The sequence below is a fragment of the Lynx canadensis genome, chromosome C2 (assembly GCF_007474595.2).
Source record: "Lynx canadensis isolate LIC74 chromosome C2, mLynCan4.pri.v2, whole genome shotgun sequence".
Lineage (NCBI taxonomy): Eukaryota > Metazoa > Chordata > Mammalia > Carnivora > Felidae > Lynx > Lynx canadensis.
Window position 1 is genome coordinate 30,438,251 of NC_044311.2, and position 22,621 is coordinate 30,460,871.

Here is a 22,621-nt window from a genome sequence, read left to right on the forward strand (position 1 = left end):
TGAACGTTTGCCAATTAGGATGTCTTTTATTTCTTTGTGTTGTCTGATTACTAAGGCTAAGACTTCCAGTACTGTGTTAAATGGTAATGGTGAGAGTGGCCTTCCCTGTCTTGTTCCTGCCTGTAGGGGAAAGGCTCTCAGTTTTTCCCTATTGAGAATGATATCAGCTGTGGGTCTTTCGTATATGGCCTTTATGATGTTGAGGTATGTTCCATCTATCCCTACTTTGTTGAGGGTCAAACCTAGAGTAACTTCTGTTTGACAAAATAAGATCTGATTGAGGCTGCTCTCCCAGCCCTCCCCCCAGCTTACCTGCCAGTCTTGAGTGTTTTTTTGTTTTGTTTTGTTTTGTTTTTGTTTTCAATATATGGAATTTATTGTCAAATTGGTTTCCATACAATACCCAGTGCTCATCCCAAAAGGTGCCCTCCTCAATACCCATCACCCACCCTCCCCTCCCTCCCACCCCCCATCAACCCTCAGTTTGTTCTCAGTTTTTAAGAGTCTCTTATGCTTTGGCTCTCTCCCACTCTAACCTCTTTTTTTTTTCCTTCCCCTCCCCCATAGGTTTCTGTTAAGTTTCTCAGGATCCACATAAGAGTGAAAACATATGGTATCTGTCTTTCTCTGTATCTGCCAGCCTTGATTGTAATGCCAGTCTCACCTTTGGGCTTTATGCAATTCACTCTCCCTGCCATAGCTCCTCCTCCCTCAAATTCCACCCCCCGTCCTACTCTTTCCCACCCTTCAGGTCTTGTCTCTAAACTCAAGGTGAGTACATTAATTGCACACTTTCTTATTTTCTCCAGAGCAAATTGAGTCTTTTTGGTCTCATTCTGCTGTGCTACAGCAGAAATTATATCTGTGGTCATTAGGGTGTCCTTTCTTCCTTTTAAGGTCTCACAAGCATTTGGGATGTTCATGAATGACCTCAAAAGTGGGTGAGGACCTCTACTCTTAAGCCCATCTGGGTCACTGCTGCTATCCTCATAGCCAATTCTGAGGGGCCCTGGAAGGAGGTGGCTTCAGTGCTTGGGGTTTTGCCTAGGCTGGAAGACACCTCAAAACAATGAACCTCTGAAGTTCATCTCACTGGGTCCAACCAATGACTGGGGCACAGCCTTCCTCCACTACTCTTGAGAGGCTCCTCCTCCCCCTCTCCACTGCATCCAAAACTAGGGGTAGGGTTATTTTTGGACACACCTGTCCTCTGTTTGAAACAGCAAGCACAAAGCAACCACTTACTTGGAGTAGGAAAAATTCATAAACAAAATTAATATTTGAAGTTACGTGCTATAAAAGCTACTTGTCACAATGTCACACCGTGATTATCTAATCTAAGTCAGGTCCCCCCAGTCCCACTCTCTATACCCTGTAGTAGTTGCTATTGGGGCCCAGATCCCCTTTCCCTGGTCTGTCTGTGCACCCATTCTCTGACTACTTGCTCTGTGTTGGATGCCAAGAGCTCATGGCGGCATGTACTCTGGAGAGCCTTGTCCCCCAGCAACGCCTGGGTTATGCCCTCCCTGGGGGATGGTGGGAGGGGCAAGACCAATGACTGCACACTGCCCATTGAATACAAAGGCCCAGCCCCTTGCCTCAAAGTGGGAAAACTCTTGGTGACTTCACATTGCATAGCACCTGTGGAACCTGGCTGAGGCTAGACTGAAGCGTGAGGCTGTATCTTTGCTCAGCTTTTTCCTCTGCTCTATCCTGTTTCCCTCTCGAGCCCCTCCTGATATCACAACCTCAGTAGATCCCCTACACAAGAAACTGTGCCTCAGGCTTTGCTTCTAGGTACCCAGCCTAAGTGACATCCTTTTCTCCCTTCCTAGCATGTCACAATTTAAAAGCATAGATTTGTATAACTCTTGGTTTAATGCTTGTTTCCCTCACTAAAAAAGGCAGGAGCCACGTGAGGTCCCTTTTACAGAAGAGAGCAATGCACTGATTTGAACTGGAAAGCCACACGAACATAGCCTCTCAGGCCTTGCTCTGCAGACTTTCCCCCTTTTTTTTTTAATTTTTTAATGCTTATTTATTATTTTTGAGAGGCAGAGACAGAGCATGAGCAGGGGAGGGGCAGAGAGAGAGGGAGACACAGAATCCGAAGCAGGCTCCAGGCTCTGAGCTGTCAGTAGAGTCCAGTGGGGGCTTGAACTCACGGACTGTGAGATCATGACCTGAGCTTAACCAACTGAGCCATTCAGGCACTCCCAGACTTTCCTGTTCAGGTGTTCTGGTATATTTGCTTGAAAAGCCAACCTACAGCAGCCACCTAGCATCTCTTGTGGCCATCTTCCTCAAGCCAGTCCTAGATAGGCAGATTCCAGAGCTGCAGGTGACAATCTGATGGGCTCTGGATTGGTCACCTAACTCCACACAATGACCCGTAGTTCTGGCACCACATCACAGATCAAACTTGGCAGACAGCTCTCAGGTGAGGGTAGAGGTCAAGCAGATAAATCAACAGCTCTCTATTTTACAGGCATCACAATCTGATTCAATGGAAATCAAGACAGCTTTCTTGTTTTACTGGCCTACCAGCATTCCCGGGAAAAGCTGGATTCCTATGAACATCCGCGGGGTTCCTAGATGGCAGTGTCTTCGGTATCACATACCTCAAGTAGAGTTATAGTATAACCCTTTTAATTAGAATCTGGAAGAACTGTGGCAGTCTAAGTACTTCCAAGTTTTTGAAAAACTTTTCTCTTAGTATAATTTTTTTCTAAACATTATAATTCTCTTTTCTATTGGGTTGTCTTTCATTATTGACAGACCGATGACTTGGGGTCTTTATTCTGAGATGAAAGACTTCTAGGCAAGACACTGATGCACAGGGAATTAGCCTGGATGTATTTGGATTACAGGAGAGTTGCTACAACTGTTTCTGATGGAAACCCTAGAGCCATTTCTGACATATTTCTTCCTAAAAGCTAGGTAAACAGAAAGACCCCATAAAAAAAGATGAGAGACTTTTTTTTAAACATTTATTTGTTTTTGAGAGACAGAGTGTAAGTGGGTGAGTGGCAGACAGAGACACATAGAATCCAAAGCAGGCTCTGGCTCTAAGCCATCAGCACAGAGCCCAGTGTGGGGCTTGAACCCATGAACTGTGAGATCATGACCTGTGCCAGAGTTGGACGCTTAACCAAGTGGGCCACCCAGGCGCCCCTAGTGTTTCTAGTTTTTGAAAGAGGGATACAGAAATATAAGCCAGGGGCTCTTTCTACAGTTCACAACCTGGGTAAGAAAATAAGAAACACCACTCAACAGAAGCATAATGACAGGAGATAAATGTCCATGGATATGTTTCTCACAACATGGGTTCTTATACAAAAGTGTAGCTGAACATGGACTTTGTGGTGTTTCCATTGTATCTGAAAGGACTCTTAGAAAATATGAAATCTTGTTACTGGGTAACACTAGTGGTCCGGTTTGCCAAAGGTCCTTTCCAGTGGCACCAAGTTAACTAGTAGGGAGAGCAGAGATACCTGCCAGATAACCTTTAATCTATAAACTTACCCAAAGTTTGAAAATGCCATGGGGAATCTTAGGAATCCCACCAATCAGCCAATTGGATCATCTAGACACGCGTTCCACCTGCAGGTGCTACAGGCCATTGCTCAGACTGCCTCTCAGAGGGAGGCACAGGACAAGTTAACACTCTCCTTACGTCTGGCTTCCTGTCTTTGCCCATCCCTCTTGTGTTTTTAATCACCTGTGTCACAGGACACGTGTAAGTAGTTGGCATGTGTTAAACTCTGAGTAGAGCAAAATCAGAGTTAAAGGCAAATGTTGAACCACTTACATTCAAACACAAGCTAGTGAATGAAGAACTTTCGGTTCAAGGGCCAAATATTCTGCATTCCTGAGAAATCTGTTTCTCATTCTGTTAAGTATTTTCACATTGCACTTTGCTTCCACAAACTAAGTGGGTGTACATTTTTGAGTGTAGCTTTATCACTTCAAGATCTGAATTAGGAGAATGAAAGAAAATATGTAGTTTTTAATTTTTAAAATTTTTATTTATTTTAGAGAGAGAGAGCGCACGTGCATGTGTGCACCTGGGGAAGAGGCAGAGAGAGAGGGAAAGAATCCCAAGCAGACTCCACACCGTTAGCATGGAGTCCGATACAAAGCTCTATCTCAAAAACGGTGAGATCATGACCTAAGCTGAAATCAAGAGTTGGATGTTTAACCACTGAGCTACCTTAGTGCCCCTATGTATTCTAAAAAAAATCCATCCATGCAAAGGGAGCCAGGTGTTAGTTTCCTACAGGGGGAACGTTCTCATGGAGGTACTGTAAGGCCAAGTCGGTCCACTTCATTTCTTGCTCTTTAACAGATTCTGTGGTGCCACCGTTGTCCTGTTCCGGTTCAGGAAGCTCATTCTGAAACGGTACAATGGACATTCAGAACGCTGGTATACTCTGCATTAATAAGCCCCTTAAAACTCAAGAGTACTTAGAATTAAAACCTGTGAGTTCTTAGAAACAGGCAGCATAATTGACAGAAATGTATCGTAAAGAAAGAACTAGGATAAAAAAACGTGAGGAAATATCACATGTATCGCTCACATGTGCCCTGATGTCTGTAGTAGGGAATGGCAGCACCACGACTCTGGCGCTTGTGCAAGAGGCAGTGGTGGCAGAAGGATGAGAGCACAGGCTTTTGGAAGCCACTGGGATCCAAGCCCACAATTCCACCCTTTGCTGGGTTACCTGGGCAAGGTATTCAGACTCCTGGAGCCTTTGTTTTCTCTTTGGCAATGGGAGGAAAAAGGAGCCATCACCTCATAGGATAGCTATGAAGACCAAATGAGATTAAGTAAATGAGATCAAGTGCTCACCACTGTGGGGGCCATCCAATGCTCAAGAAATAGCTGCTGTTATTACTAGTGGCTAGGATCACTGAAAAGACCCCCTACTGACTCTTTTCTGGGGAGGCTGCTTTAATAGAATACCACATTTGCTGGAATATTCCTTAAGCACAAGAAATGTATTAAGATAAAACAAAACAAACTATCCTGTCCCCAACATGCTCGTATTATTATTAAGTGGCAAGCACTGAAAATGTAACATGATAGGTGAGACTTCCCTCTAGTGATGGAGCATAGCAACATAAATCCTGCAAATGACCAGTTCATATCCGGCCAGCAATTTTCTTAGAATGGTAAATCATGGGCCACACTTAGTACAGAATCTGACATATAGATTTTTCAGCATGAGATTTAATTTACATGTGACACTGTATAAGTTTGAGGCATATGACATGATGATTTGATACATGTATGTATTATGAAATGATTATTGAAATAAGGTTAGTTAACACATCCATCACCTCACATAGTTAGTTAACCATATTTTTGTATGTGTTGAGAACTTTTGATAGTTTCCTTGTAGTTTAAATTTAAATTTATTACTACCAGGATTTTGCTTTGTACCAGAGTTCACTGACACCAATATATGTCTTTTTAATTACCTGAATTTACACCTTTTGAGGGGGGGCAGCAAAGTGTTACCCAATACTGAGACTTAGGATTTCCCACTGAATTCCAGTTTGCAGTATATGAATATAGTAATGTTTTTATCCTTTAAAATTAATCAAAATAGTGGGGCCCCTGGGTGGCTCAGTCGGTTGAGCACCCGACCAGCTCAGGTCATGGTCTCACCATCCATGAGTTTGAGCCCTGCGTCGGGCTCTGTGCTGACAGCTCAGAGCCTGGAACCTGCTTCAGATTCTGTGTCTCCCCCCATCTCTGCCCCTCCCCTGCTCATGCTCTGTGTCTCTCTTTGTCTCAAAAATAAATAAAAACATTTTTAAAAATTTGTAAAAATAAAATAAAAAAATTCAATATATATAAAATGATTTACTTACAGTTTGTACGAGTGTTATCTGAACCACATACATCTTGTTTTACAACATACAACATAATACTGAGATTCAAACACATCTGTACAAACTGCAAAGAACTATCATTTACTGTAACACAATGATACATTCAAACTTAAAGAGAAAGTTTGTTTCCAGTAATTATTTATAGCTGACAAAGCATGAACAAGTCCTTTGCTAATGAATTATGTGATTGGCAGACAAGCAACTTTACTTAATTTCACCTTATCCGTGGTATATGTTCTGAAAAAGTGTCTTTCATTTGGTCACTACTGTCTCTTGCAATGAATGCCAAGGTTAAAAAAAAAAAAAAAAGCGTATGTGCTTGGAAAACAAATGCACAGTACCCTAAGGTATCATAAACCCAACCATCAATTATATGGTATACTGCAAAATGGCCTCGATTCTTGGCAGCTACTCCTATGAAAAGGCAGAGTCCTCTTTCCCCAGTTTCAGGTTGGGACTGGCCAAGTGCCTTACTTTGGCTAACACAGAGCAGCTGCAGTGTCAGTGGGCTCACTGTCAGCCTGAGCTCCAGGCAGCCTCACCGTTGGGTCTCCTGCTGCTCTTGGAACCCTGAGACAGCCATGTGCAGTCTAGGCTAGTCTGCTGGATAATGAGACTTGGGCCTAAGCACCTCGCCATCCCAGCTGACGACCTGCTACCTACCAGATTATGTGACAAGTCTCCCGATGACCCAGCCTCCAGCTGGCCTGCTGGCTGACTGCAGAGCACAAGCAGATCCAGCAGGGATCAAGCTGGCAAGGACTGGAAGACCCTCTGAGCCCAGCCACAAAATCATGAGATAAACTGCTATTGTTTCAAGCCACTCTGTTTGGGGGAGTTTTGTTAGGCAGCAACAAAAGCTAACCAGTACACACATTGCCTCAGAATCACAAGACACAGGAAAAGACACAGATTCGCAAGCAGGCTAGGCTACAGCCTGGATGTTAGCATGGAAATTTCTCTCCCTCAACCCCTTCAACAGCAGTGGTCCCCAAATCCTGCCATGAGCCTGTCCAGAATTAACCAGCTCCCTTCCAGTGTCGTGCCTTTGTTCAGGCCCTCCTCCCCTGCTGATACACTACTGCAATCACTTCCTTACTGGTCCCTCTGCCCAGTCATTTGCCCTCTTCTCCATGTCACACATCCTCTAACAACACTGCTGAACTGATTTTCCAAAACTCAAATTTGAGCATGGCAGATTTCTATTTTGAAGACCACTCATTCCTGGCTATCCTCAGAATGAGGTTGAAGCATCGCATCAAATACTCCTCTCAAAATCTGGTCCAAGCCCATCTTTTCTGCCTACCTTAGATGACAAATATTTCCTCCATCCACAGTGAATGTCTCACCATCTCAAGCCTTCAAAACTCTGAGCCTTTGAACTTCTGTCCCCTCTGTTGGAGTGCCCTTGTCTATCCCCACTAAATTTCTGGCCCTCCCTTATGACCAGCCTAAATATTATATTCTCTCTAAAGCCCTTCCTGATGCCGAATGGGCAATCAGCCACTTCCTATCCTATGTAGCTGTTTACAACCCATTTATAACACTTACTGTAATTATTTATGTATGTTGCCTCTCTAGCACCCCAGGGGCAAGAACTATATCTGACGTTCACATAGTCTTATGGCATACAGTAGGCTTCAAAAAAATGCTTGTCGAATGAAAAAACAAAAGTTTATAAGACAGGATCTGCAGCCTTCACACAGACCTAGGTAGGAAGTCCCAACTTACCAGCTGTCGGGCTTTGGACAAGTTCCCCTCTCTGATCCTATTTCCTTACTGTAAAATAGGGATAACACTACTACTCTTGCAAGGGTGTTTCAAGGGTTAGAGATAACATACATGAAATCTCAACCTCAGTCCAAGGCATAAAACTGGTATTGAGTAAGTGACAGCTATAATTCTCATTATGCACTCTCTTTTGACTATTTTTCTAAACTTGAACTAAGCTGTGACTTATTATTTAATATGTGTATTATTCATTGAACATATTATCATCTCTTAACCTTAAATGAAAATGTAGGTGAGCTTAAGTTTATTTGTTGGTCAACAGCAGTCTACTTGTAAGCTGTATTTCATTAACAGCTCTTCTCAAGGCACTTGGCGTGCTCTACAGAAAAAGTTCCCAGAGCCTGTTCTCTTTGTTTTTTGTTAGGCCTCTATGACATACATAGGATTTTAAATAAACATTTATAAATGCAAAACTTTTATGTTTTATTTTTTTAAAATGTTTATTTGAGAGCAAGAGAGTGCTTGTGAGTGGGGGAGGGGCAGAGTACAAGGGAGAGAGAGAATCCCAACATGGGACTTGATTCTATGAACTGTGAGATCATGACCTGAACCAAAATCAAGAGTCGAACGCTTAATCAACTGAGCCATGCAGGCGCCCTTACAAACGCAAAAACTTTTAGATCATTTATTATTACATGAGGTTCAACAAACTCCTTGCAGGACAGTTCTCCAGAGATCAGGAAAGAAAAGAGTATCACAGGGCCCTTTTGGTCTTAATGCAAAAAAGCCAGGTGTCTTTCAAACATTTTCCAGGAAACCTAGGATAGGTGTGTATTTCAAGAGTGTGTCTCTAAAGATGTCAATCGATCAACCACAGGTAGACAAGTAGGAAATACAGAGTAAATGCCACTGCTTCGTGTTCCACTCCATCTTGTGCATTAAGGTCTCATTATCTGGTTTACTAGCTTTGGTGCAGTGGACAAAATGTGGCTCAGAAGGCTTGGGTTCCAGTCCTGGTGTGACCCCTAACTGAACTCCTCATATCAGCTCTCTGAACCACATTTCTCTACAAATAAAAAGGTCAAGCTATCCAGGGTCTTCTAGAGTTAGAGGAGTCCACAGCTTTCATTTCTTTGCCCTACTGTTTTCTTTGTCCATTGATATCCTACATCTACTAGCACACTCCAGATCATACGTCTAAGCCACCATCGCTGGCACAGATTATAGCCTACCAGTGGTATTGCAACATCCTCATACGGCAGCTTGTCTTCTCGCCAGGCATCGTCAATCAAATCCAAGATCCTTCCATCTCTCTGTACCTCACTGTCCATTCTCCTGCAGCTTTGATCTTGTCAGATCTATAAGCCAAAGAGGTGACTTCTTAAACATGAAGGCTGAAGGGATGATATAATCTAGCACTAGGACTCCCCAGGCTTTTTAGCCTGGATGTGTCTTTTGGTGTAACATCACCCTGGGAAATGGGAAAGACTCATCTTCTCATTTGGGTCAGGTGACAACTTATTTATAAGATCACAGTCTCTCCATTCTGCCTCCCGCTCCCAGCCCTCCCCGCTGCTGAAGGATGCTTTATAGCATATATAGGACAGAAATCAGATATAGCTCAGTTGACAGACCAGTGTGACAGTGTGACCTTGTGTACAAGGCCACGGTATATCTAGAATGTAGCTTTTCTCTCCTAATATGCATGTTCACCTTTCCCTGTTCGGGATGCCTTTGATGAATCCCTGATTCATAACCAAATCTCCTCTCTGTCCCCTTTAGCTTTTTCCTGAAATATTTCTACAAGTCTCCACCTGCCTTGGCTCTAATATTAGCATCCTTAGGCACAGGAGCTAAATGAACACACTGAGATACTGAACTGGGCCACACAAAGTAACCAACTACAGATCTGACAGAAATCCTCAGCTGAGTTTGTAAAGGAAAACTGCCTCCCTTCTTAAAACAGTGCCCAACCAGAGTTCTGAAAGGAGCACCACCAGGTGAACAAGAGTAGCAGGACCCCATGCTGCCCATTTCTGCTTTCCTTTGGGGTTCCTTCCTGATTTTTTAATGCTATACTCCCTTCAATGCCTGGACCAAGTGGTCAAGATGTTACTTAGCTCCTTGGCCATAGCTGATTCTCCATTTTTCTCCTAAACAGCTGCAGCCAGCATGGAGAAAACCTCTGGTTTCCCTGTTTCCAAGTTTGGGCTCTGCTCCTTCATTATGGGTTATCACCCTACTGTGCTTCCTGCCACAAAGTAGCCATCCTGATGGCCTGGAAGCCAATGGCACCGAAGGCACTTCCGGTCACTCCTAGTTTCTGAGGCTATGAACATTCACACAAGGAACAATCTTTCGGGGTGGACTCCAACTCCTTCAGACAGGTCTGTGCTTGTCCCCAACAGCATGATTGCAAGATAGCCCTAATGCCTAGGTAGTAATTACACAAGTTGGGTGGGATAAGAGTTTTTGACCTCATGGTAAAGATCCAGGCAAAACTGAAGCAGAAGGTATCCAGCTAGTTCTGTCTTCAGTGAAACAGATGAAGCCTTGATGTTTCACTCAAGAATTAATTCAGTACTACCCAGTAGATAACTCAAAGCAAGTATAAGGATATTGACTTTAGGAAATTTACATACAGTTCCAGTTACATTTTTGGAATCCCTGTCCCGTAAGAGCCCCTTTTCCTGCTGCCATTCCTTTGCCCTTGCTGCTGTCCCCTGGGATACCCTCATTTCTCTAGTTGATCAGAACTAGTTAATTTTCCCAGTCACACACAGATTGTGTGACTTTCTGTGAAGTGTTTTTCAAATCACTCTACCTTTAGCAGGCATTCTGCCCTTGAATGTTTCCTTCTTGTCCTTAGGATCCACCTAACAGGTTAGGTAGTCTTTCCAACAGTTTGCCAGGTATCCTTGTCTCCAATTAATATGTGTAAATTTTGCAGCAAGACTCAGCACATCTTTCCCAAATTTCGCCTCAATCTTTTTTTAGCCGTCCCTCTTGGAAACACCACTAACCCTGCCACACTTCCCAGACTTTGCACGTAAAAGCCTTTTTTCCCCCATCACTAACGCCTACTTTTCCTTCCAAACTCAACACTGGGATCAGCTCATCTGGTCAACATCCCATTTCCAGAGTCAGACGCTAATGTGCCTTCACTCTTCAGGGGCTGGAAGAGAGGAAAGCATCGTAGATACGCAATGTCCCACACAAGGCCCGCTGTCCCAAGCACTTGCCACACTCGACAGAATGAACCACTACTACCTTCCTGAGCAAACTTTTCTTACACATTTGACAGTCCCAATGCCTGGAACGCTCTTTACAATCCCTTTGTTTCCAGCTAACCCCTAGTCAGTCTAAAAAACTTGGCTCCCAGGTCGTGTCCCGCAGGAGCTTGTCACACTGCTCATTACATGGTTTTCCCAGACCCTCGGTGCGTCCGATCCCCGGAGCAGGGACACGTTTTATCTCATCATTGCACTTTATCGCTCTGGGAACAGGTAATTAACAAGATCTAAGTGGGACGGCCTTTTCGCCCTTACTAGAAATGACCCTCGCAGGCCACCACCATCCGTAAGAAGCGTGGGGCGGCTCAACAGTCCCGGCTTCCGGCTCCAAGATGGATACACCAAATGTGGAAGCGGGGGAGGCCCAGAACCGCCACGGAAGTGCCTTTCCACCCGCCCACGGCGTGCACCGGGGAAAGTGATTGTGAGGATGAAGTGAAGCCATCGGCCTCCACCCACGGGAATGGGGAAAGGGCGACGCTGAGGAAGCAACGCGTCGGCGTCCCTCCAGACTAGGGGCGCAAGAAAGTCTTACCCGCGCGGGACCCAGCGCCGCACCCGCTTCTACCAGACCCCACCCTCAGCATCACGTGACCCAAGCCCTTTTCTCTCCGACTCCCGGATGTGGGTGAGCCCATTTGTTTGCGCGGAGGGGAGGTCTGGGAGGACGCAGCTTCGATTCAAAAGCGAGCGGGCAGTGGGCGGGACGAACGTGGAGACAGCGGAGGCTGGACGTCGGGTCGGCGGAGACGCGCGTGCGCGCCCCCGGCCGGAGGTAACGGCGGGAAGGCTCGGGGGCGCGCTCGCGGCGGCCCGGTAACTGCTTGTGCGCTTGTACGACGGGCGAGGGGCGGGCGTGCCCTAGCCCGGAGGTAGCCCTGGCTGCGGTGGCGCCGCGGGCTGCGCGGCCGAATGGCCCGGGGCTGGTCTCCGCAGCAGCCCGCCGGCCACCAGCCCCGCCTTCGCCGGCCGGGGTCCGCTGCGGCGCCCCGCTCGTCCGCCTCGCTTCGTGTGCTGTGCGGACCCGCGAAGGCGAATATGGCCCTGCCCGGCACACCGTCCGGGCCAGCCAGGTTGTCAGCCCCTCCCCCGAAGCCGGGCCGGCGGGAGGGCGGCCGGGGGGGGGGGGCGAGCTGCCGCCGAGCCCTCGTCTTCCGTGGCGAAGCCAGCTGCATGCCGCTCTTCCTCTGCAGAGGAGGAACCTCCGGCACAGCCCTCCCGCCTAGGCTGCCGTACCTGGTTAGCTTCCCAGCATTGTTGTGACAGGCCCTTGACGGCACCTGATGCCGGTTCTCTAATGGGGTGGGGGGGGAACTTAAGCAGTTTTTGAAGTAAGTTAATGTCAGTACAGGAGGTACGGAAATGTGACAGAAATCGTGAAGGACTGAAGTTACGGATTGCTCCAAACAAGTCAAGGGTGGGAAATAATCATATCATAGAGTGAGGGTTTAAAAGGGACAGTTCCTTAGGAGCACTTCAATCTTGAAGATACTTGAAGACAGGAAATTCAAGCTCAATGTTTTTTTGTTTTTTTGTTTTTTTTTTCTTTCAACGTTTTTTATTTATTTTTGGGACAGAGAGAGACAGAGCATGAACGGGGGAGGGGCAGAGAGAGAGGGAGACACAGAATCGGAAACAGGCTCCAGGCTCCGAGCCATCAGCCCAGAGCCCGACGCGGGGCTCGAACTCACGGACCGCGAGATCGTGACCTGGCTGAAGTCGGACGCTTAACCGACTGCGCCACCCAGGCGCCCCAAGCTCAATGTTTTTTTTACGTCCCTTACAACATCAGAGAGTAAAAACGAGTCTGCTGGTAGTGACTAATCTTCATTTATAGTTAGAGTACCCTTATTTCCACAAAGTAGTTTTCGTTGAGCCTTACATCGGATTCATTAAATTATTTTATACCTTTAATAAAGCAGTACTGTAGGGTAGGTGCACTGCTGTTATAGTTACCCACATGCTTGCATTTCATTTTATAACTATGGAGAGGAAGTCCTAGTAAGGATCATCAACTACATGTAACTTTCAGATATTTATATTTAAACTTATAGCTGTAGTTTAATAAAGTGTATTCTCTTATTTGAAATGCAGTACCGCCTTTAGATTTGTATCAGCTTCTTACCCTTTATATCATTATCAGTGATCAGTAGAGTAAAAATGAAATTAAAATGGGTTAGAAAAAAATTGAAGTGAAATGAGTAGAGATTTATAAACATTTAGACACACCGTCCTTTAAAAATGTATGTAGATTCAGGTTTTACAAATTATTTGTAATAAATGTATCTTAATTGTACTGAGGCCATTTTTCTCCCATTAGAAGGTGGACTTTTGCTTTGTCCTTCCCATTTTCATTTATGTAGTAGTGGTGGCCAGTTGAGACAGCATCAGTAATCCACTCTATTAGAGATCGCTACTTTAAAAAAAAAAAAGTCAACTTGATTTGAAATTCATCTGCAGCCAACATGAACAGTGGTTGCATGGATCGAATTTATTTTTATGTTAGTTTTTTTTTTTCCTCTGAAAGTTAAATTTGCTTTTTTGGTTTTATAAAACCACAATAGTGTCATCATACCTGTGAAAATTTATAAAAGTACCACGATGTCAATATTCAGTCTGGGTTGTTTTTTCCAACTGTCCCTTAAATGACTGTTTACAATAGTTTGTTTGGATCAAAATCTCATAGAGATCCACATGTTGCATTTGGTTGATACATCATTTAAATCTTTTTTAATAGAGCAGTTCCCTCATGTCCCTTTCTCCCCATAATAGTCTAGAGTTAACTGATTGTATCCGCATGACATCCTTTAACATGTACATCCCTTTATTTCCTTTAAACCATTAGTTAGATTTAGAATCACACGGTCCAGTATAGTAGCCACCAGCCAGGTATTTAAATTAATTAAAATGAAATCAAATTAAAAATTCAGTTCCCTAGTTTCATTATCCACATTTTAAATGCCCAATAGTCACAAGTGCCTGGTGGCTAACCTTGGAATGGCATAAACATAAAATATTTCAATAATCACAGAAAATTCTGTTGAATAACACTAGAAGATTAGATTCAACCTTAATTTTTTTTTTTTTTTTTTTGGGTCAGGGTGGTGGGGGTAAGAAGGTTTCCTAGGTGGTGCAGTAGACCATCTATTGCATTAATTATCAGAGAGGCATGAAATGCCTGAGTTGTCTCTCGTGTTAAGATTGAGCAGTGTAATGCGTTCAGGTATTGTTAGCCCAATCCATCCATCGTGAAATTCCCTATGAGCTTTTCACTTAATGGGGAAATCTTTTCATGGATCTAGATTGCCTGTATCCATTATTGCATTAGGGATTGCAGAATGCTCATATTCTAATTCTCTCATTCCTTCAGTGTTTATTAGCTGGAAATCTTTTATGAAGAACAACTCTCCCCCACCAGCCATTTGACTACCATCAGCTATTTGAAATGTAGTTTGTACAGGAAAGGCAAGAAAAATGCTTAATTCTTTCCCTCTATTTTCAGACTACAGTAATGAGTTGGTGGCCTAGCAATCTCCAAAGGTAACCATGAGGGTTTTTGCATTTTTTTAAAAAATCATCATGGACTTGAATATATTTAAACTGTTTCAACTTAGTGCAATTTTGTTTTTTGTTTTTTAATACCCAAATTTTCCTACCTTTGGGTAATGGCATTTCCTTTAAGTTGGCTCCTGTCCACCTTGATATGACTAGTAGCCTTTGATAATTCCCTTTTTTCTGGTAAAAGCATGTTCCTCTCTCATTTATACATTAATGGCCACCAAAAAGACCTGGTTCCTTTGAGTGGAAGATGGTATTTAGAGACCACAGCCTGGGTGCTCTTGCTGCTAGTTTGCTCAATGGCTCTAGGATTTACGATGGCCAGGATTAGAAAATACACTTATTATCATTTATTATTTTTTAAATATGAATTTTTGAGAGAGGGAGAGCATGCACGTGTGTGTGTGCATGCGCGCGCACACACACACGTGAGAGAGGGGCAGAGAGAGAGGGAGAATCTGAAGGAGGCTCCAGGCTCTGAGCTGTCAGCACAGAGCCCGATGTGGGGCTCAAACTCACGAACTGTGAGATCATGACCTGAGCTGAAGTCAGATGCTTAAATGACTGAGCACCCAGGCACCCCAGAAATACATTTTTTAAAACAAATATACAGAATTCACACTGATTATTTACATTTTAGGGTTTTTTTGTATTTGTTCTTATATGTGTGTCTTTTTGTCTTGCTGAAAATCTTAGAACCACATTAGGTTAACATAATTACTTTTTTTCCTTATCCTATATTCTACGTATTGGTTTTAAGTTAATGATACCAATTTTATTATTAACCATATGATTCCTAATAGTGTTTAGGATTTCTTTGCAGTTCTTTTTTATCTTTAATATATATCCCACTTGGGCTATGTACAGTAAAACTTGCATTTTAAAGGCATATGAAACAATTTGCTATATGGTTTGTTTGCCAACTTGATATCTAGTTGATACTTGTTTCATTTTGTTTCCAATTTTTAATATTCCTTTTTTAATTTGGATTTTTTTATATATGTAACAAATTAGCATAGTTCTCAAAACAAGTACCTGTAAAACACAGATATCCAGACAAGTTTAGCTTTCATTCCTCTTTTCTCCACCCTGTTTCCCTTTGTTATAGGTATCATGTTTACTGGCTTTGGATTTATCCTTTGATAAAAACAAATGCATTATCTACTTGCTTTCCCCATCTGGTAATATATGCCGTGTAGATCCTTCCATAGGAGTATGTTATCCCTTTTGACAGCTTCATAACATTCCATTGGTGGATGAATATTCAACTAGTCTCTATAGGCTTTTATGCTATGTCCTACTATTGCACATTGTGGTGCACCGTGTGTCCTTGTGCATGTGTGACTTTGTATTTTTGCCAATGTGTCTTTGGGATAGTTTCCTAGAAGTGGCATTGTTGGGTCAAAGGGTAAACACATATTTCTCAGTTGCTAGGTATTGCCAAAATCTCTACAGAAATTATACCATTCTGTGTTCCAAATTTGCCTACCATGTATGTGAGTGCCTGTTTTTCCATAGCCATATCAGAGTATATTGTTAAACGTTTGAGCTTTTGTTAATCCAAATATAACTTCCTGTATTTTAAATTTGTATTTCTCTTACTTGTGAGACATCTTTTCATGTTTTGTTTTAACTTAATTAAGTTTTTATTTTCATTTCAGTTAGCATACCGTGTTACATGAATTTCAGGTGTACACCTTAGTGATCGGTACTTCCATACAACACCTGGTGCTCATCACAGCAAGTGCCCTCCTTAATCCCCATCACCTATTTCACCCATCCCTCTACCCATGTCCCCTCTGGTAACCATCAGTTTGTTCTGTATAGTTAAGAGTGTTTCTTGTTCTCTCTCTCTCTCTGTCTCTCTCATCCCTATGCTCATTTGTTTTATTTCTGAAACATAGGAGTGAAATCATATGGTATTTATCTTTCTCTGATTTATTTTGCTTTGCATTATACTCTCCATCTCCATCCATGTTGTTGCAAATAGCAAGATTTCATTATTTTTTATGGCTGAATATTCCATTGCGTGTACATACCACATCTTCTCTATCAATTGTTGGACACTTGGGCTGCTTCCTTATCTTGGCTATTTAAAATAATGCTGATATTTTCATATGTTTAAAGTCATTTGCATTTCTTTTTGTGTGAACTGCTTGTTCATATCTTCTGCCCGTTTTCTATAGATTCCTCCCCCTGTCTGGTTTTTATTTATTTATTTATTATTTTTCCCCCTCAACTTTTAGGAAATTTTTATATATTGGATAATTTACCCCTTGTGATAAAACTTTCAAATACTGTTATTTATCTTTTGACTTTGCTTATTGGCATTTTCCCTATGTACAAGTGTATCTTTATCTACTCTGATTTCTCGGTCTTTCTTCTTATTCTTTCTGGACTTTGAGTGATAGTTTGGTCAATGTTTTAAAATTTCATTTTTATTTTGGAAAATTTATTTGATACTTTGTGTTTTTTCCCTTAAGTTTAAGTAGGAACCTTTCTGAGGAATGATAAGTTATATTGATTTTTTATTGGAACAGCCAGTTTATCAGCCATAGTAAATCTGACAGAACCATATGTCTTTGTAATCATAGTAACACCAAGACAGGTAAGGGACAGAGCATTGTTACCCTCCTTTAAATGAGACGTGATGGGTAGGCATAACCCTTTTATTAGTACATATCAATTCATAATTCTATCTGGAGTTTTATTTTCTTCCTGTGTCCCATTTTGTGAGTAATTTGATCTTGGGCATATATTCTGAATATTTTTCCTGAATTGTAAAATGAAGAGGTTAAGTAAGAGGCCTTCAGATCCTTTCTAGCTCTTAAATTTCAATATACTAATGAATTTCAGAGCTGTGCCTGTTATTAGCTATCCTATGTGGATTCTTTTTCCCCTAAGACTTTAAGTGTCTTTTCTCTGTTTCCCACCCTGCATTTCCTTTAACTCTCCTATTCTAGATTTCACCACTTTAAAACAGCCTTTATTCCAAAGAAAAGTTGTAATTAATAACTTAAAAAGAGTTAACCATTAATAGCTTATGTCTGTTGATGTCTTGGTCTAACTGCAGAAATGACCATAGTAGAGCTACACCGTTTCCATTTAACCACATTTAGCATTTTATGTTAGTGGCAAGGAGTAGCAGATGATCAAACAGTAGTTAAATTGGTATTTAATATTATGAACCAAGAATATCTAACTTTATATCATTATCACGTGGCACAGGCAAAGAAGAAAGCCAAGTGACATAGTACCTAGAGTTGAATGAAGCTCAGTTTGGCTAGCAAGGAATCAGTGATCTAGCCATGAGAAACTCAAATTAGAAAAGTCCATAGAAAATCTGGGTCCTTGCTGTTTACCTGATCCCAAGGAATGAGAACTGATGGTGTTTGGCAGCTATTCAAATAGATGGTGAAGGTATTGGTAAAGAAACACACTAGTAAGATTATTTTCCACAGAGAAGGTTGATGGTTCCCCCACTCCACCATCATCCATTTTTTTAAAACAGAAATGTCTTTGTTTTAGTCTTAAACCATTTTTACTTCTGAAATGGCAGTTTTCCCAGATGTGGACTATTTTCATTATTGTGTTACTGCCATCTGGTGTCCATGGTGTTGAGTTTGCATTTTTCCTGTATTCAGACTTTTTTGTTTGGTTTCATTTATTGCCAGTAAGACACTATTAAAGCAAAAGAAGATATGAGGGTATTTTTAGATCTGAAACTGTAAAATATATAAACATTGCACATTGGTTGGGACTTGGGAGTCGCACTGCCTAGGTTTGATCCTAGGACTATAATTTGTAGTTTACTGTAGTCAAGATAGCCTCAGTTTCCTCAAAGTAGTAGTATCTTTTATGAGCGTTGTGAAGAATGAATTTGACTGTATATACAACACAGAACAATTGAGCATTCAATGGCTGTTACCTTCTATTATAAATATTGTTAGTTATTAATAATATCCAGAAAACGTTAATGTATATTAGTAAATGTGTATTACTAATACATTAATGTTTAAGAATTATGTGATCTAAAAAAGTATAATTTTACTGATCATAATTTTGAATAACTGTAGTAGCACTGTCCTTAGGAATAGCTCTTTCTTTTCCTTTTTTTAAATTTTTTTATGTTTAGTTTTGAGAAAGAGAGAGAGCCCATGAGCGAGCAGGGGAGGGGTAGAGAGAGGGAAACACAGAATCTGAACAGACTCCAGGCTCTGAGCAGTCAGCACAGACCCCAGTGCGAGGCTCAAACTCACAAACTGTGAGATCACGACCTGAGTTGAAGTCAGACACTTAACTGACTGAGCCACCCAGGCTCCCCAGGAATAGCTCTTTCTTACAGATTTAATAAATACCCATGTACGGTAGTCAAGAGCATGCTACTTACAGTGCACATTTTATGGGTTATTAGAATCCCATGAAACCTTGGAGATGATAGTTCATACCCCCTTATTTTACAGATGCAAAAACTGAAGTCCAAGGACACAAAGCTGCCTAGTTGCAGAGCAGGGCTATATCTTGGGTTTTCATCTACATGGTGCTATGTGAACTATGCACTGCCTCTCAGCTCCCCAGAGGGGAATAAAACATGGAATGTAGTTATACTGTAATTAACCATATGATGGTTTGAAAGAAAGTGGATTAGAACATGACATTCTTTTTCTTTAGGTTTTTATTTTATTTAATGTTGGTGTAATATAATGGGAAAACCAACTGGAGAAAAACCCTCTCTGCCATATTTGTGCACAAATAGTTAGTTTAATACTCCTGTTAGTAACTTTAGAAATAAATGCAAATAACATGCAGTAGTTGTATTTTCCAATCTTTCATTCCTCTCTGTGTCTCTAGGACACCCTGTTCTCGCCTCTGTCGGTACATTTGTCACACGGGGGGAACATTTTGGGTTTAATTTTTTCTTTCTCAAACTGGACTATTAATTCCTTGAAAAGGACCATTTCTTTCATCATTATGTACCTGTGGTTAGTACAACACTGAATTCTGTGTTAAATGAAGGAATCCCCTTCTCTTGTCTTTATAATAGATGAGGCGTTAGTACAAAGGGGCAGAACCTCCCACCACAGAGCCTTTGAAGGGTTAAGGAAAAAAAGTAGTTCCTCAGGAATGAGAAGTGGTTTGACATTGGTTAATAGTTTTGTAGAGGTGAAGAAACCTACAACAGGTACTTCTTATTGGCAGGCACTTCCAAATTTAAGGGTAATCTTTTCCCTGTCCTCCTCACCTTCCTTTCTTTATGGTGCATCTTTACCTTTCTATGGCAGTCTGTTCTGTCTCCTTCCGTTCTTCTCTGCTAGACTCTCCTCTGCAGTTCTCCAGCTATGACCAGGTTGCACAGAGGGATAGGGAAAAGGGAGGAGAGTTGTGATAAGTTCAGCCAAAAGCATTTAGCATTTGCCATCTGAAATGCTACACTAAGCTCTGGAGCTGCAGAGGTGAATAAAATTCAGTTTCTGCCCTTAAGGGTTAAATAGTAAGGAAAAAGTGTGCAAAAACCTCATTCCCTGTGTAGTGTAACTCCTATGAAAGAGCTGTTAAGGACTCGCAGTGGGGGAAGCACAGAGGAGGGAGGACCCGTGGGGCTGCCTTTTGAGGGAAGGGAAGGTGTTCCGGGAAGCCTCACAGGCCTGCCATTTCAAGGGTGGGTAGGATCTCTCGTGATGGACCAAGGAGTTCAAGCTCAGGGCATTTAACCTTTTTATAGTATCAGTCTCTCTCTTTTTTAAAGGGCAGCGATCTTTACCTCTTTTTTTTTTTCTTTAAGTCTTTTCATTTATTTTGAGAGAGAGAGAGTGTGCCCGCATAAAAGGAGGGCTAGAGAGGGAAGGAGAGAGAGAGAGAGGGAGAATCCCAAGCAGGCTCTGTACTGTCAGCTCAGAACCTGATGCAGGGCTCAAATTCACAAACCCCGAGATCATGACCTGAGTTGAAACCGAGAGTCAGATGCTTAACTGGCTGAGCCACCCAGGTACGCCAATATCACCTTTTTATAATATCTCTTTTTTTAAAAAAATAAAGGTATACTTTTCCTCTGATGTGTGTGACCCCTGATTACTTCCTCTCATTTTGTGAGGGGCTTTGTTGTTAGTGTCCTTCTGGGACACAGAACTGGTTCACAGGAATGCAACAATAAGGTATGATTTCTATCATGTGGGAAGGCTGTCAGTAGCATTCAGATCATTGTAAGTCATTTTCTTGTAGTCTGAAATGTATTTGGTCCTAATATTTCTTGAAGGGATATTCCTGGACTGCTTCTACACCCATCCTAAGAAGTGGCTGCATTTTCTCATTGTTATTTGTTATTGTATGTTTTCATTCACATTCTTAGGTTTGTAAGTTGGAATGTTAGAACTTGAAAAATGAATTTTCTCCTGACTGATTGTTTTTGCTTTCCCAGTTGCCAAGACAAAGGGGATTTGGCGATGGAGGCTTTGTTGGAAGGAATGCAAAATCAGGGACATGAAGGGTAAGATTGCTTTTGACCTTAAGCTCCTCACTGAGTTTAAAAAGCATATCCAAGTTATCCCTCTATTTTGTGCTTTGGCTACAGAAGCAAAAGTGCTGAGCAAAAGCCCAGTTGATCCGTGTCATGTTTGTGGACGGCATCTCTCTTTGGGGTGTTGGCCTCATCTCAGTAGTGTGAAGCTGGCTACTTGTTTTCATCCCCCTCTAAATTTTCTCCTCCCCAGAAGCAAACGTAGAAGTTCAGCAGTTTTGTACACTAAGAACAAATGCTTAAAAAAGTGTTTAAGCCTTAGTGATGATAGCGGTCTGTGGCCATTCCTGGACACCTGTTTGAACCCAGTGCACCTATCTATGTTTACTTCTTTTTCTGCCTCTGTAATATCCGGCACCTCCTGTAACTGAGAAGGATGTCAACAAGTTTACAATAATAAGGTCGGCTGCAGGAAGTTTCTAATAATAAGGCAGGAAGAAATTGTTGAAGTAAACCTGGCTCAACGATGAGTTTCTTGAAACAGCTCTTAAAATTGTATTATCACCTTCCCACTAGCCTACTCACTTCCAAGGCTTTTTATTTTGGTTAGCTAAGAATGTGACAAGCTCGCCTGGATTCTTCCTGATAGCTCTCCTAAAACATTACAGAAGAGCTACTTGTTGGTCATGGAAGCCCCGCTCACAAGCCAGACTTAAACATCATCTCGTGTTTGAACAAATGATTTAGGCTTTAGGGTTGGCTATGAGAGGAAGACAGAACATGCAGTGGAATAAGTAATCATCTCAATATGAACATTAAAAGGAAAAGCTCGGAAGTCCTTTTCTTTGCTTCTAATAATTTCTTTACTGACACTGTTCTACCTCAGGTGGGTTTATGTCTGCTACGTTTTTACATGCGAAGGATAAGTCATGGGCATATGATCTTATTTACAGGGGATTTTTGACATCCTGTGAAGCAGAACTACAAGAGCTCATGAAACAGATTGACATAATGGTGGCTCATAAAAAATCTGAATGGGAAGGGCAGACACATGCTCTTGAAACTTGCTTGGGCATCCGTGAACAAGAACTGAAGGCTCTTAGGGGTCAGTTGGATATGAAACACAATGAGGTAAAGCCGTTGATTCACTCCTCTTTTTGATATTTTGACCTTGGCTTTTGTATTAAATATATTTCTAAAATATTTGTTGAAGAAAGCATTTGTGTGTTGTTTCTGTATTACTTCAGTGGTTTCTTTTAGAAGAAAAATTCATTGTGAAAACATGTAAGAATATTAATATTTATTTCAAGGATCATGTTACTTTGGTCACATAGAGCATATAACCTCTTAAAGAATGTGCAAAGGGTGTTACACGATCTTTGTATAACTGTCATCCTATTACATGTTTGTATTATCATTCACCGAGTTTAGCGAACGTTGTTTTTGCCCTCATTGTATGACTAGTGTAAAAAAGTTAAGCCCAGAATTCAATAATTTGCCTCTCTGGGTTCCATTTAAAAAATCCAGAAAAACTTAAAGTTTTTTTTCTCTGCCCTTGTTGAAAATTAGGGGAAAAGAAAGGAAAGAGGAAAATAAAAATTCCTTGCAATCCCACCACCACTAGTTATTGGTGATTTTGGGGGAAAGTTTTATAATGTTTGTTGATTGACTTCCATAGTTTAGC

The 22,621-nt window shown here is 41.9% G+C and overlaps 2 protein-coding genes across 10 annotated transcripts in view; one reads left to right on the forward strand and one right to left on the reverse strand.

Moving 5' to 3' along the window:
* Positions 1–4,025: 4,025 nt before the first annotated feature.
* ANAPC13 (anaphase promoting complex subunit 13) lies at positions 4,026–11,529 on the reverse strand. The gene is made up of 3 exons (XM_030329136.1): positions 11,461–11,529; positions 8,865–8,990; positions 4,026–4,394 (listed from the first exon to the last, which is right to left on the reverse strand). Exons 2-3 carry the CDS (start codon positions 8,961–8,963, stop codon positions 4,269–4,271), a joined length of 225 nt encoding a protein of 74 aa, XP_030184996.1. The 5' UTR covers positions 8,964–8,990; positions 11,461–11,529; the 3' UTR covers positions 4,026–4,268.
* Positions 11,472–22,621, forward strand: part of CEP63 (centrosomal protein 63) — a 64,118-nt gene continuing 52,968 nt past the window's right edge. The window contains exons 1-3 of one of the 9 annotated variants that reach the window (XM_030329128.1): positions 11,472–11,553; positions 20,899–20,967; positions 21,891–22,068. In XM_030329128.1, coding sequence (XP_030184988.1) covers positions 20,924–20,967; positions 21,891–22,068 — 222 coding nt within the window. In that variant the 5' untranslated portion in view covers positions 11,472–11,553; positions 20,899–20,923. The other 8 variants (XM_030329134.2, XM_030329127.1, XM_030329129.1 and 5 more) reach the window with 8 other exon arrangements.

Coding starts and splice junctions, on each gene's coding strand:
- ANAPC13 (XM_030329136.1), bottom strand. CDS start 8,963: ATGGACAGTGAGGTACAGAGAGATGGAAGGATCTTGGATTTGATTGAC. Junction 4,395..8,864: donor AGGATGTTGCAATACCACTG/GTAGGCTATAAT, acceptor GTACCGTTTCAG/AATGAGCTTCCTGAACCGGA.